The sequence below is a fragment of the Hyperolius riggenbachi genome, chromosome 12 (assembly GCF_040937935.1).
Source record: "Hyperolius riggenbachi isolate aHypRig1 chromosome 12, aHypRig1.pri, whole genome shotgun sequence".
Classification (NCBI taxonomy): Eukaryota; Metazoa; Chordata; class Amphibia; order Anura; family Hyperoliidae; genus Hyperolius; species Hyperolius riggenbachi.
In genome coordinates this window covers 26,471,623-26,485,909 of record NC_090657.1, presented here as the reverse complement: position 1 = coordinate 26,485,909, position 14,287 = coordinate 26,471,623, and the positions used below count along the sequence as shown (strand labels likewise).

Sequence of the window (14,287 nt, the reverse complement as noted above, 5' to 3'; positions counted from 1 at the left end):
TTTTGTAGTCCCTGTTGAAGAAATTCAAGAACTGAGGTAGATAAAGATATATCCAGGGATCTCTCTTTACACCAATCTGAATACACTGACCATGTCTTATTATAAATATTCCTTGTTACTTTTTTACGACATTGTATTAGGGTCTCTGATAACTTATCTGAGAACCCCTTTGCTTTCAAGATTTTCCACTCAGCTTCCATGCCGTAAGGTGAAGAAGTTGTAGGTTCGGATGAAAGGCTATGCCCTGCTGTAGTAGATCCTGCCGATTCGGAAGAATAATTGGCTGACATACTGCCAATTCCTGTAATAACGTGAACCATGGCCTCTTCGGCCAAAACGGGGCTATCAGAATCATATGAGCTTGATCCTGCCTGATCTTGTTCAGAACTCGTGGGATGAGAGATATTGGGGGAAAGCTGTACATCAGACCTGCTCCCCAATTTAGTGAGAAGGCATCCACTGCCCAAGGTCTGTCTAGGGGACACAGGGAGCAGAATTTCTGACACTTGGTATTTTCCTTGTTTGCAAATAAGTCCACTTCGGGGGATCCCCACTGATCCTTGATCTCCTGAAAAACTGCCGGATTTAGGGCCCAATCGTCCTGCTTCAGAGGGGACCTGCTTAGGAAGTCTGCCAACTGGTTGGCTGTACCCTTCAAATGTCTGGCTTTTATAGACCCCAGATTCCTTTCCGCCCAATTCAGGATTCGTCTGGTTTGGGACCACAGTAACGAACTTCTTGTCCCCCCCTGACGATTTAGGTAAGCTACCACACTGCTGTTGTTGGTTCTTATCAGTACATGACTCTGGGTTATATCTTGGCTGAAATTTTGTAGTGCCAACCATACTGCCTGAAGTTCCCTGCTGTTTGATGACCTGGCTCTCATTTTGTTGGACCACTGTCCTTGAGCTGGACGACCATCCATGTGAGCTCCCCAACCCCACAGACTGGCATCTGTTGTTATCACTGATTGAGATGGATAATGCCACAGCCGACCTTCTGACAGATGTGTGAGATCTTTCCACCACATGAGTGAGACCTTTATACTGTAGGGAATGAATACTTTCTTGTCCAGGAGTTTCACATCCCTGTTCCATTCCTTTAGGATCCAAATTTGCAAAGTTCTGGCATGGAACTGACCCCATTGAATGGCCGGGAAGGCAGAAGTTAGAAGTCCCAGAATTGCCATTGCCTTTCTGAGGGAGATGTAATGGGCCTGCTGGAAAGAAGAAACAGCATTAAGTATTGCAGAAATCTTTCTGTCTGGCAACAAAATCTTTTCACTAGTAGTAGAAATATTGAAGCCTAAAAATTCCATGACCTGAGAAGGATTTAGGGAGGACTTAGACCAGTTAATAAGCCATCCCAAGGATTGCAAAAACGAAATAGTAGATTCTATCTGCAACAACACTGAGTCTTTAGATTGTCCCCAAATCAACAAATCATCCAGGTAACTAAGAACCGATATGGACCTGCCCCTGATTACCGCTAATACTTCTGACAAAATTTTTGTGAAGAGCCAAGGAGCAGAAGAGATGCCGAAAGGTAGAGCATTAAACTGGAAATGTCTTACCTTTCCCTCCAGCTGCACTGCGAACCTGAGGAATTGTTGTGATCTCAGATGAATTGGAACATGCAGGTATGCATCCCTTAAGTCCAGAGATGCTAGGAAGCAGTCTTTCTGTAAGAGAGTTATCACTGAGTAAATATTGTCCATTCGAAATCTTCTGTATTTTATCGACTTGTTCAGTTCCTTTAGATTCAGGATAAATCGAAAATCTCCCTGAGGCTTTTTTACCAGGAATACTGGGGAGTAAAAACCTAACTCCTGTTGACATTTTGGAACCTCCCTGATTACTCTTTTTTGCAGTAGAGAGGATATTTCTCTTTGAAGTGCCAGTCCCTGAACAATGTCCCTTGGAGTTGGACATACGAAAAACCTTTGAGGTGGTGCCTGTATGAATTCTATGCTGTACCCCTCTAAAATTATCTTTAATAGCCACTGATTTTGAAATGTTTCCTGCCATGTCTCGTAAAAGTGGGTAATCCTTCCCCCCACCGGGATGCTGGCGTCATTGTTTATTAGACTGGGTTGAAGGACGAGGGGAAAAGTTTGATTTTCCCTTCTGTACTCTATAGGGGGCCCATCTTTTCTTTGTGGTGGTTTTATTATTCGACTCTGGCCTTGTGTTGTCACGAAAGGAACGTTTAGACTGAAACGTTCTCTTCCTAACAGGAAAATTCTTCTTAACGTCAGCTGTTCTCTCTAAGGTCTCATCAAGTTTAGACCCGAACAACAACTCTCCCTCACAGGGTATTCCACATAGTTTGGCTTTGGAGGAATTATCCCCCTTCCAAGTTTTAACCCACACTCCACGCCTAGCTGAATTGTAGTCCAGGCAGTAAGCTTCACTGCCAGTAGTCCTGGCAGTAAGCTTCACTGTGTCATCTGCTGCATCAGTCATATAATCTGTGGCATTAAACATTTTAGGGAAATCCGTTAAGATTTCCTCTCTAGATACCCCCGTGGCAATTTTATGTTGGGTCTCCGTCAACCAGGTCTTTAGGGATCTACCCACTGCCGTGGAAGCGATGGCAGGTTTAAATGTAAGTGAGGATGACTCCCAAGCTCTCCTTAGAAGGTTATCGTTTTTTTTGTCTATCGGGTCCCTAAGGTGCCCGTAATCCTCAAAAAGTAAGTCTGTATTTCTCGAAATCTTTGATAAAGCTGGATCAAGCTTAGGAGAGGGACCCCAGAATTTCTGATCCTCAGCGGAAAAGGGGTACCGCCAGTTAAGGGTCCTTGGCCAAAAAGCCCGTTTCTCGGGATTATCCCACTCCTTTCTTATCATATTTTTGAGAGAAGAGTGGACCGGGATAAAAGAGGAATGAGGATCAGATAACGCCTCATACATTTGATCCAACTGGGATAGAGATTTCCTTTCTGTCTCAATACCCATAGTACTGTGCATGGCAGATAATAAATCATTAATAAGATCGGGAGAAAAAGCAAACTTCTGATTTTTCCCCGACTTTTCCCCCCCTTCATCTTCCGAAATGTCCTCAAAGGATGAAATTTCTAATTCTCCCTCAGATAGCTCAGACCCAACTGATTCCTCAGCCCTTCTCTTTCTAGAAGCTGGTGTGGGAACTAAAGCTGCTGGAGGGGACCCAGGTGGTGGAATGGGATCCTCCGGTTGTACTACTTGCTGAGTTTCCAAAGCCGGAGTGTATGATGATGATGCTATTGCAGAATCTTTAATTTCCTTAATAGCTGTGGTCATTTCTGATCTCATCCATCCCATTAAATCCTTAAATATCACAGGGGATTCAGTTTTCACAATCTTATCAGTGCAATGGTGACATAATTTCTTGGTTGAAGAAGAGGAAATTTTTGCATTGCATAATGGACATTTACTTTCTCCCTTAGAAGATGTAGAAGCAGATGAGTGATGCTGGGAGCTTGATTTGTCCTTTTTAGGCTGTAAAAATGGATAATATGGCCTAAATTAGTGCATATCCCATACATCTTATCATACCCCACACTTAAACATATTCCCCAGGTATTTGAGCACCCCTGTGCCGCTTACCAGAGAGGGTTCAGTGCCAGGCTCGGCAGATTGCAGCGGAGCGGGGCCTGCAGCGTCCTCCATGTTGCCAGAGAGGTGGGAACATGCACTGCTAACATTAAAATAGTGTTGGCTGATTACCTGATTAGTGTGGGGTAGGTCCAGGTGCACCGAATTGCCACCGCCAAACGGCGCTTCCTACTTCCGGTCACGCGGGACGCAGCGCGTGACGCACTTCCGGTATCCGGCCGGAATTTTTCCTTTGCGCGCCCATGCGCGTATATAGAAGCTGCCAGATCTGGAGAAGCTCCTCCACGCTGTGCGAACTGCACGCTGGCTCCCATGACCAGCTCTGTTTGCAGTCCGCAACCACGCTGCCCCTGCCGCCTGACAAAGATGGCACCTGCGGAGGCTCCGCCAAGCGTCCCGTCCGGGACAGAAAAAACAACTGAGGGCTCTAGGTGAGCTGGGGGGTATTTATGCTGCCTGCATATCCGCTATGCAAATTTTTTTTATCTTTTAGCTTCCTGTCCACTATGAGGGAAGAGAGACAAGTCTCAAGAGGGGGTGCTGTCCTGAAAGACGTTCTGGGAAATAATGTTTTAGAGCAAAGTTGAAATGCATATTCCGCTTTAAGCTCCCTGGCTGTACGATTATTTCCAGATTGATTTTTTTTATTTTGTACAAAAGCGCTGCAATTTTTTCACAGGCTTTCATGCCCTAAAAACACGGGATTACTGCTCTGAGCTGCGGATTTCCATCCCAAGCCTGACTTGGGGTTACCGCTAATGGGATGAACTGGACAAATTAAATTTTACTTACCTGGGGCTTCCTCCATCCCGATGTAGTCTGTTAGCTCCCCAACGCCCTCCCTGTCCAATCCACCAGCACGATGTGAAGTCTGCAATACAGCTGGGTTGAAGACCACTGTGCACGTGCTGTTCCAGGCCTGCGCCTCCATCGTGTTGTACTCAAACGCAGATACAGTCTTAAACTGGGCATGCACAGAATGCTCCCATCCGCAAAAGCATTATCGGGGAGGCATGCCACCAGGACCACACATACGAAGTAGTCCACGACTGAGCAGAGTTGTGGACTTTATTGGGGCTGACAGTGGCATGATGGAGGGGAGCCCCAGTAAGTAAAAATCCTTTTGTCCCTTTAATCTCAGATACACTTAAAAATGAAAAGCCTGGTGGGCGAGGGCACCAACATCTAATAGTCTTCATTAGCCTTGCCATTCTTCATAGTAGAATGTTTTCCCCCCATAGCCTTAGATTTTACCAACATTGACATAATGTAAAGACCAAGAGATTTGATGCAATATGGATATTACAATACAAATTATTTGACTCTCGAACTTTTGATCCATAGGAACCAGAATTAGTAAGTAGGTATAAGCTGAAAATTACTCTTACCCCATAGGAAGCAGAATCAGGCTGTGTTTCCACTTGAGCTGGGAACTGACATTTCTTGTCCGTTCTCTGCTTATTGCAAAACTTACAGTGAATGGCTCCTATTTTATATATAGGAGCCGTTCACACTTGTAAGCCTGTTTGGATCTGTTGTGGTGAGCAGACCGCACTTCTGTGCAGTGCACAATAATCCCAGAAGAGCAGATATGTTCCCCATATAGCCTATGGGGTTAACGCATCTGCCCCGGGCTCCAGCCAGATCAAAGCTGACAATCCGAGCAGATAATACACTGTCCGCTCCAACTGGTCGCACGTGATCCTGCACAAGTGGGAAACCTAGCCTGAGGCCTCGTTCACATTTCGTTCCGCTCGCGCCCATCGCCGAGTTTTTTTTTTTTTCAAATCTCTCTGCTCTACGTGTTATAAAGCACTTTTGTAAGCGCTTTAGCAGAGCAATTATTTAAATCACTTCCTGACGTCAGTCAGGAAGTGATTACTTTGCCCATGAGAATCAATATATACAACGTATTTATTAAAGCGCTGGGGAAATCGCTATACAAAGTGCTTTTTCAAGCTCTTTGCGATTTCCCAATACCTTCCACTCAGGGCAACTCGCCCTGAAAATGGTACATGCAGCGCTTTTGTCAGCCGCAAGCAAACGGAACGCCCCAATGAAAACCATCTCATTGGAAAGCATAGTGTAAGCACTTTTAGGGCGATTTGTACAAATCGCCTGCGCTTAAAAAAAATAATCCAAAAACGTCTCCAGTGTGAACGAGCCCTTACTGGGGCAGAGACAGACATTTGGCCAAACTAACCAGAAGTCAATAAATATGGTGATTGACTAAAACTAAAAGCTTGATAAATCTAGCAAGCTTTCAACTTACCTTTCTGAAATCGTTTAGTCTTGTACAAAGATCAAGCTAAACTGCAAATAATTTTGGCTTTCAGTTACTATCACTATTCACAGGAAAGACAAATAACAAATAAGTATTGATAATAGATATATTGCTCAGGCAGGCCCTTAAGAAGTGTACCCAAGCCGAAGCTTGGGTACAAAATTAGATACTTACCTAAAGAGAGGGAAGCTTCAGGATCCTTTTGAGGCTTCCCTCTGTATTTTATTGTCCCGTCGGCTTAATGCAGCCACCCCCCCCAAAGGTTAGCAATGATGCATTGTCACCAATCACAGCAGGTCTACGCGGCGCTTCTCCCTGTATCGTGCCCACACAGTAGCCGCGTGCCCACGCATGCAGGCAGGCAGAGTAAGCCGGGACCACGGAGCACTGCATATGCACGGCCGTACTCGTGTGTCTAGTGCACAGCCGCGCTGCAAGTTAGGAAGGAGCACAGCCCCAATCTGGACGGGAGCAGCGCTCAGTAACGGGGGACATCTGATTAACGCCGGAAGCCCTTAATAGGATCCTGAGGCTTCTCTCTCTTAAAGGGAAGGTTCAGGGACTAACAAAAAAAAACAACAATCCATATCCACTTACCTGGGGCTTCCTCCAGCCCGTGGCAGGCAGGAGGTGCCCTCGGCGCTGCTCCGCAGGCTCCCGGTGGTCTCCGGTGGCCGACCCGACCTGGCCAGGCCGGCGGCCAGGTCGGGCTTCTTCTGCGCTCCATTGTGCGTTTCATGCCGGCGCGCTGACGTCATCGGACGTCCTCCGGGCTGTACTGCGCAGGCTCAGAACTACTTTCAGAGAGCCTTGGCAGTAGCGAGGGCTCATGGGAGCTCAGTCTGGGCAGGAGGAGGTGTTACTAGCCATTGATTTCAGAGGCAGAGGGGAGGAGGGGGTTTAGGTTTTTTTCACAGGCTGAGTGCTCAAGATACAGATAAGCCTGCCTCTGTGTAATGTTTACAAACAACATGGCTGCTGTCATTGTATCACAGGAAGAAATAATAATTTTCTATTAAAGCTGTTTGCAGCTAGATATGCTGTGTAAACTATCTAAACTTTAGATAAGATATATATAGACAAGTTACTTGTTATAGTTCGTTTTTCATCTCGGATTCGCTTTAAAGAGAAACCATAACCAACAATTGAACTTCATCCCAATCAGTAGCAGATAACCCCTTTCCCATGAGTAATCTTTTCCTTTTCACAAACGGAGAATCAGGGGGCTCTGTATGGCTGATATTGTGGTGAAACCCCTCCAACAGTGTGATGCCAGGAACATGGTTCTGACATCACACTGTGGGAGCCTTGTTGCATTGTAGGAAAGAACAGCTGTTCACAGCTGTTACCAACTGCCCCGCCCCCCCCCCCCCCCAAAAAAAAAGGAGCATCTCCTTCCACTGACATCACCTGCCAGGAATAAAAAAAAATGTCACCATGTGATAAATGTCAGAATGTAAATCAGGGAGAGGAAAGATGATTTTACAATGGGCAAACAGTGACTATACTGTAATAAAAAAAAAAAAAGTATAATGTAATAAAAAAAAAGTGCTTCAATTCTACAATAATTATGTATAAATATACATAATTATTGTAAAATTGAAGCACTTTTTTTTATTACAATATATTCACTGGAGTTCCTCTTTAAGGAGAGTATCTGATTTTAATCTCAAGCTTTGGGATCCCTTTAAGATGCCCACTATAGATACAATCTTTGGTGTTCGTCTACTTGAGGGGGAGAAAACCTCATAGGGAATGGGTGGACAGCATCCTTGTGAACTTTTAGGTTTTGAATAGGTTGTAGCAAATTATGTCCACGCTATTCAGCCAATTAGAATGCTTCGTACTGTAGAGTGTGAACTATTCCCTATGAGGTTTTCTGCTGGGTCCCCTCAACTAGACTAGTTGTCTTTTGTAGTCTTTTTTGTCCAATCTTACCATTTCTATGAAATATGAGGACCTACCTAAATATCCATTTAAAGTATATTCACATAGTTTACCCTTCTACTACATAGATTTGGTAAGATTTGACAAAAAAAAAAAATTGGTAACATAAGTGGGCACCATTTGGTGCATAGTACAGTCAGATTGTCTAGAGCCTAGGTTCTCAATGTGTGGTACGCGTACCCCAGGGGTTACCAATGATGGTTCCAGGGGGTACTCGGGCTTGCTATACTTAAAGGGAAACTTAAGGCAACTATAAAAAAATGAGATTTACTCACCTGGGGCTCCCCTCAGCCCCCAGCAGCCGATCGGTGCCTTCGCAGCCCCGCTCAGATGCTCCTGCACCCGCCGGCGAACACTTCCGGTTTGGCCGTCACCGGCCGACAGGCATGGGAACGCGAGTGATTCTTCGCGTTCCCAGCCTGTATATCGCCCCCTATGCTGCTATTGCGACCAGCTGGCCGCAATAGCAGCATAGGGGACGATATACAGGCTGGGAACGCGAAGAATCACTCGCGTTCCCATGCCTGTCGGCCGGTGACGGCCAAACCGGAAGTGTTCGCCGGCGGGTGCAGGAGCATATGAGCGGGGCTGCGAGGGCACCGATCGGCTGCTGGGGGGAGCCCCAGGTGAGTAAATCTCATTTTTTATAGTTGCATTAAGTTTTCCTTTAACCGAGAATATTTTTTTTTTTTTAGAGTTGTAGAAAATTATCTTATTTAAAGAAAATCTGTAACGAAAAAACGTCCCCTGGGGGGTACTCATCTCGGGTGGTGGGAAGCCTCTGCATCCTATTGAGGCTTCCCCCGTCCTCCTCGGTCCCACGGTGGAAACGAAAATCCTCCCGAAGTGGCGGAGATGTAAATATTTACCTCCGTGGCTCCAGCGCAGGATCCGCTTTTCCCACAGAGATAGGCGGAAATAGCCGATCTCCGTCAGGCCGCTCTACAGCACAGGCGCAAGTCTCCTGCGCAGTAGAGCAGACCCGACGGAGATCAGCTATTTCCGCCTATCTCCGATAGAAGAACCGAAACAGCGCCCCCGCTGGAGCCTGGAAAGGTAAATAATGAACAGGCTGACGGATTTGTCGGCCAGCTTTGAAGGGCTGCAGCGAGACCCCCGTGGGACAGAGGAGGACGGGGAAGGCTCATTAGGATCCTGAGGCTTCCCCCTCCGGAGGCGAGTACTCCCCAGGGGACGGTTTTCTCATTACAGTGTCTCTTTAAACAACATCAAATTAGTGTTTTAGCTAATAAAAAGCAATAGTAAATGCTTGTTAATTGTTTTGAACCAATTATCATGTACTACGATTAAATATATTTTTGTCAAGGGGTACTTGTGATAATGTGTACTACACTAGGGGGGGGGGGGGGGGTATTTGGTGAGTAAAGGGTTTTATAAAGTGTACATACCAATCTAATGCTGAGAAATACTGGTCTAGAGTAAGTACAATATTAATATTCTAGTGTGCTGATCAAATGGAGCCTGTAAGAAACAAATTATCAGTGTGTATTGCCACTGTAGTCCCACACCAACAGACTATGCTTATATCAATATTATCAGCATAGATACATTGTGTGGGTTCATAACAACCACCATCTACTATTACATTGTTACCTTGTTATTGTATTCCTCCACAAAACTACCCAGGGCCAGGCGGAACCTCTTGTCCGGCCTCACACTCCAGTTCATAGCGTACACCGTCCATGGCGCCTCGTACTTGTAGATTTCCTTCCGTTTCCCGTGTAGGGACATATTGGAGAACACAGCCACTGTTACCGAGAGATGCAATCACGGACCCGTACCAGGGATCACAATGCGCATGCGCAATCCACTGTACGACCTAGCCGTACAGGCTTTTAACGCCAGCCAATCCACGCTCGCAGGTCGGGTCTCGGAGTAAACATTCCTGGAGATGGAGACAACGTTAATTGGATAGATGGTACACAACATCGCGCTCTCATTCGACGAATCGCTAAATGGGCAGAGCTTTTGTAACCTATTCTGACTGGCTGAAGGTAGTTACCAAGCCTCGTTCTCTCCTGTGGTAAAAAGAGGCGGGAAGAAAGATTACGTCGAGTTCTAGTAATGCTGGTGAGGCGGCTGCGTGCTTGAGGTGTGTGAGGAAAATGTAATTAATTGGTCCGAAGTTTTATTGAATCCTCATAATGAGAAACAACAGATAATGTCAAAACTTTCTATACAAATATTATTTTTGAGTAGAATCAGCAGGACAGCTAGGCAACCTGAATTGTTCAAAAGGAAATAACAGTATGCCAGCCACCATATCCCTCTTACTCAAAAGGAACGCCAGTGAAAATAATGTAATAAAAAAAAGTGCTTCATTTTTACAATAATTATGTATGAATGATTTAGTCAGTGTTTGCCCATTGTAAAATCTTTTAAATCCCAGATTTACATTCTGATATTTATTACATGGTGCCATTTTTACTGTTAGCAGGTGATGTAGCTGCTGCATGTTTTTTTGACAGTTGGAAACAGCCATAAACAGCTATTTCCCACAATGCAGCAAGGTTCACAGACAGGAAACTGCCAAGAGTACGTACTCAGAATTTCTTTGTGGGAGGGGTTTCACCCAGGGGCGTATCTGGGTAATATAGCGCCTATGGCAAACAATGAAATTGCGCCCCCCTCCTCGGTCAGAGCCCCCTTCCCCTCTAAAAACAGCATCATTTCTCGCTTACATGTGTTATGGTTGCTTGTGTGTTTTGGCTTAGGATATTACTGAGGTTTCTTTTTTTGGAAATAGCTCTTCCTATTCCCTCTCTGTCCTCTGTTCTAACACTAAGCAAAGTGAACCCTACATGCATAAGTTAAGTAGCCATGTTCCCCAGATAACAGCATTAATCTGATCTGAGGTCTGAATGACAGGGGAGCCATGGAGGCAGGCAGGCCAGTGAAGCACAGGGTCAGGTATGGCGCCCATGGTGCTGTGGCGCCCGTGGCACAAGCCATGCCTGCACCCCTCTAGATACGCCTCTGGTTTCACCACAATATCAGCCATACAGCGCCCCCTGATGGTCTGTTTGTGAAAAGGAATAGATTTCTGATGTAAAAGGGGGTATCAGCTACTGATTGGAATAAAGTTCAATTCTTGGTCGGAGTTTCTCTTTAAGGTTGTTGCGTGTTTGCCAATTTTCTCTGGTTACTTGGCAGCTTATTTTTGAGGAAACAATAAAATACCATAGCTATTTATTATTATGTATAGTATACCTAGCAACATTTTAGGATATTAAATAAAGCCCATTTAGACAACTGCAGTAATAGAGGCTATGGAGGCAGCCATATTTATTTCATTTGAAGCAATACTAGTTACCTGCCTGTCCTGCAGATCCTCTCTCTAATACTTTTAGCCATAGACCCTGAACAAGCATCCAGCTGTCAGGTGTTTCTGACATTATTGTCTGGTCTGACAAGATTAGTTGCATGCTTGTTTCTGGTGTGATTCCGACACTACTGCAGCCAAATAGACCAGTAGGACTGCCAGGCAACTGGTATTGTTTAAAAAGAAAATAAATATGGTAGGCTCCAAATCCCTCCCGCTTCAGCTGTCCTTTAAGCCATGCCCCTGCCATATCCAATGATACCTGATTGTAGTTATGCATACTGCGAAAAATATATATGAGGAAAGGAAGACAGTTTTAGAATTCAAACAAAACTTGACCTTTCTCTTATCACTGCTCTTTCTTCATATTAGCAGAAGAAAATAAGCAATATTTTACTATCAACTTGGAGAAAAGGAAAAAGTTTAGAATCATATGAAAACATTTTTTATAGAGAAATACATATCTTTTTAGACAGGAACAAATGAAGAAGAAAGAGGGACAGAGTGATTTTGTTTGAAAATATAGCTATAGCACTGACATTTTTTGCACAGCTTAACAGAGTATATTAGAGGGGTTTGCAATTTGATGCATCAATGTATTCTAGTGCAATTTATTTATTTGCTAGTTCACCTATGAGTATGAATTTGGGATGTAAGAAGAAACCCATGCAGGTACAACTGAGCAGGGAGAACATACAAACTTCATGCGGATAATGTATTGGCTCAGAATTGAACCTGGGACGTAGGCATGTCAAGGCTATATTGCTAGACACCTAATCACCATGCTCCCTGTGGCATTTGTTAAAGAGTAACTGTCAGGCTGCAGAAGCTAATTTAAACCTCTATTCTCCTGTGTTAAACAGTTTAGACAGAAGCCAAAAAGGCAATAGTGAAGATAAAAATCTCTCTTACATTTGATGTGTGCTTATCAGCAAAGCTGTTAGACCCAAGAGGACGCAAGCCGCATACCATACTGCAAAGAATTCTGGGGCCCTCCCCTCGGCTGCTAAGGAGACGTTACAGGATCAAGTTTCAGCAGCTTGTAACTCAGTCCAGCGCACAGCACTGAAAAATCTCCGGGCAGAGTACACTGCAGGAGTCCGCTATTGTTCCTAACCACATGGCTAATTAATATTCACTGCACACTAGTGTTATTCAGTATGAGCTTTTCTGTGATCAGGAAGCAGGCAGGACATGACGACACATTTGGCTTCATAGGAGTAAGACAAACATGGAACCTGCCATGAGCTGTCAGGAGCATCAATCTCTGCATATACTATATACAAATTCTGTGAAGTACAAACGTGGACAGTGAAATGCATATGTAATGTAAGTACAGCCAATCTTTAGCTACTGATATATGTGTTTATTTTCTCTGAGACCTTATACCTAACAGCTCCTCTTTAAATATTTTCCTGCTAATATTGTCTTGGCTAAATGTATCTGACCAAGCTAGTAAAGCCTATGCACACAAATACACAACAGGACTGCTGCTAACAAGTTTGGCACTATCAGGGAGATTCCTTTGAAGTCTCAAAGACAAAGTGAGAAACCAAGAGCCTCTGCTATTGTAGTATGTCTAGATAAAGTGAAGAGAAAAAAAAATACATTTGAACTGATAGAATAAAGGGGTTTGGAGTCAGAGAAATTTGGGGTACCTGGAGTCGGTGGTTTCAATAAACTGAGGAGTCGGAGGATTTTTATACCAAATCCATAGCCTTGGTAAGAATTAGACTAAGGAGTCGGAGCTATTTTGGGTACGTGGAGTTGGAGTCGGTGGTTTCATAAACTGAGGAGTCGGAGTCAGATGATTTTTGTACCGACTCCACAGCCCTGAGGGAATATTCACAAGACTGGGCTGTCTGAGAGACTACCCTGCTTAAAACAAATGTAGATAACAAGCCCATCCACACTCAAGCCTGACTGGTTGTTGCGCTCTACTGGGGAAAAAAAGATTTAAAAAAACATAACCTACTACAAAAGTTAAAGCAGACCTGAACTCTTGCATAGCACTGAATGAAAAGTTTTCATTCCACATACAAACGCTGTAGAAATCAACTGCATTGGACAGCATCATGTAATTATCTGTGGACGTGCCTTAGTGTGACTAACAACTCCGCAGGTCTGGCTGCAGTGGCGTAGCTAAGGAGCTGAGGGCCCTGATGCAAGTTTTACGATGGGGCCCCCCAAGCACTCTATACATAACAATTGATACGGCACACTAAAACCTGCCAATGGCAACTACAGTGTCAGAGGTGCAAGAAGGGGATGGGGAACAGTTTGTTAATGATTACCACTATTCAAAGTATCTATAGAAGTGATTATTATGAGCACAGGACCAATAGAGAGATAATACTGAAGTTGAGGGAGGGCCCTTCAGGGCCCCTCTGGCCCAAGGGCCCCGAGGCGGTCGCTACCTCTGCACACCCTATTGCTACGCCCCTGTCTGGCTGTACAGGAAAAGACAGATGCTTTCAGGGTTGGTTTACAGTACGCTGGTGCTTGCATTTACATGAGCATGCACCCAAATCCCTGTAGCTGTGCCATGCACCGCTATAGGGATTGGGGTGCATGCTGTGGTAAACTGCATGGTACAGTGGGATGCGAACGTTAGGACAACCTTGTTAATCGTCATGATTTTCCTGTATAAGTCGTTGGTTGTTACAATAAAAAAAATGTCAGTTAAATACAGTATATCATATAGGAGACACACACACGGTGATATTTGAGAAGTGAAATGAAGTTTATTGGATTTACAGAAAGTGTGCAATAATTGTTTAAACAAAATTAGGCAGGTGCATACATTTGGACACTGTTGTAATTTTATTGATTCCAAAACCTTTAGAATGAATTATTGGAACTCAAATTGGCCTGGTAAGCTCAATGACCCCTAACCTACATACACTGGTGAATCCAATTATGAGAAAGAGTATTTAAATCTCAAATGACCTGAAGACAAAGATTGTTTACCATCATGGTTGAGGGTAAGAATATGTTTCCACAGTTAGAAACATATTGAGGAAATGGAAGACCACAGGCTCAGTTCAAGTTAAGGCTCGAAGTGGCAGACCAAGAAAAATCTTGGATAGACAGAAGTGACGAATGGTGAGAACA

At 44.4% G+C, this 14,287-nt stretch overlaps 1 protein-coding gene and 1 long non-coding RNA gene across 7 annotated transcripts in view; one reads left to right on the top strand and one right to left on the bottom strand.

Moving 5' to 3' along the window:
• DCAF7 (DDB1 and CUL4 associated factor 7) overlaps nucleotides 1-9,702 on the bottom strand; it is a 32,067-nt gene extending 22,365 nt beyond the window's left edge. The window contains exon 1 of the mRNA XM_068262683.1: nucleotides 9,445-9,702. Coding sequence (XP_068118784.1) covers nucleotides 9,445-9,582 — 138 coding nt within the window. The 5' untranslated portion in view covers nucleotides 9,583-9,702. The remainder of the gene's footprint in view (nucleotides 1-9,444) is intronic.
• The window catches only part of LOC137541406 (uncharacterized), a 1,168,812-nt gene continuing 1,164,142 nt past the window's right edge, over nucleotides 9,618-14,287 (top strand). For all 6 annotated transcript variants that reach the window (XR_011025153.1, XR_011025156.1, XR_011025152.1 and 3 more), the window contains exon 1: nucleotides 9,618-9,943. This is a non-coding gene — a long non-coding RNA (uncharacterized lncRNA). The remainder of the gene's footprint in view (nucleotides 9,944-14,287) is intronic.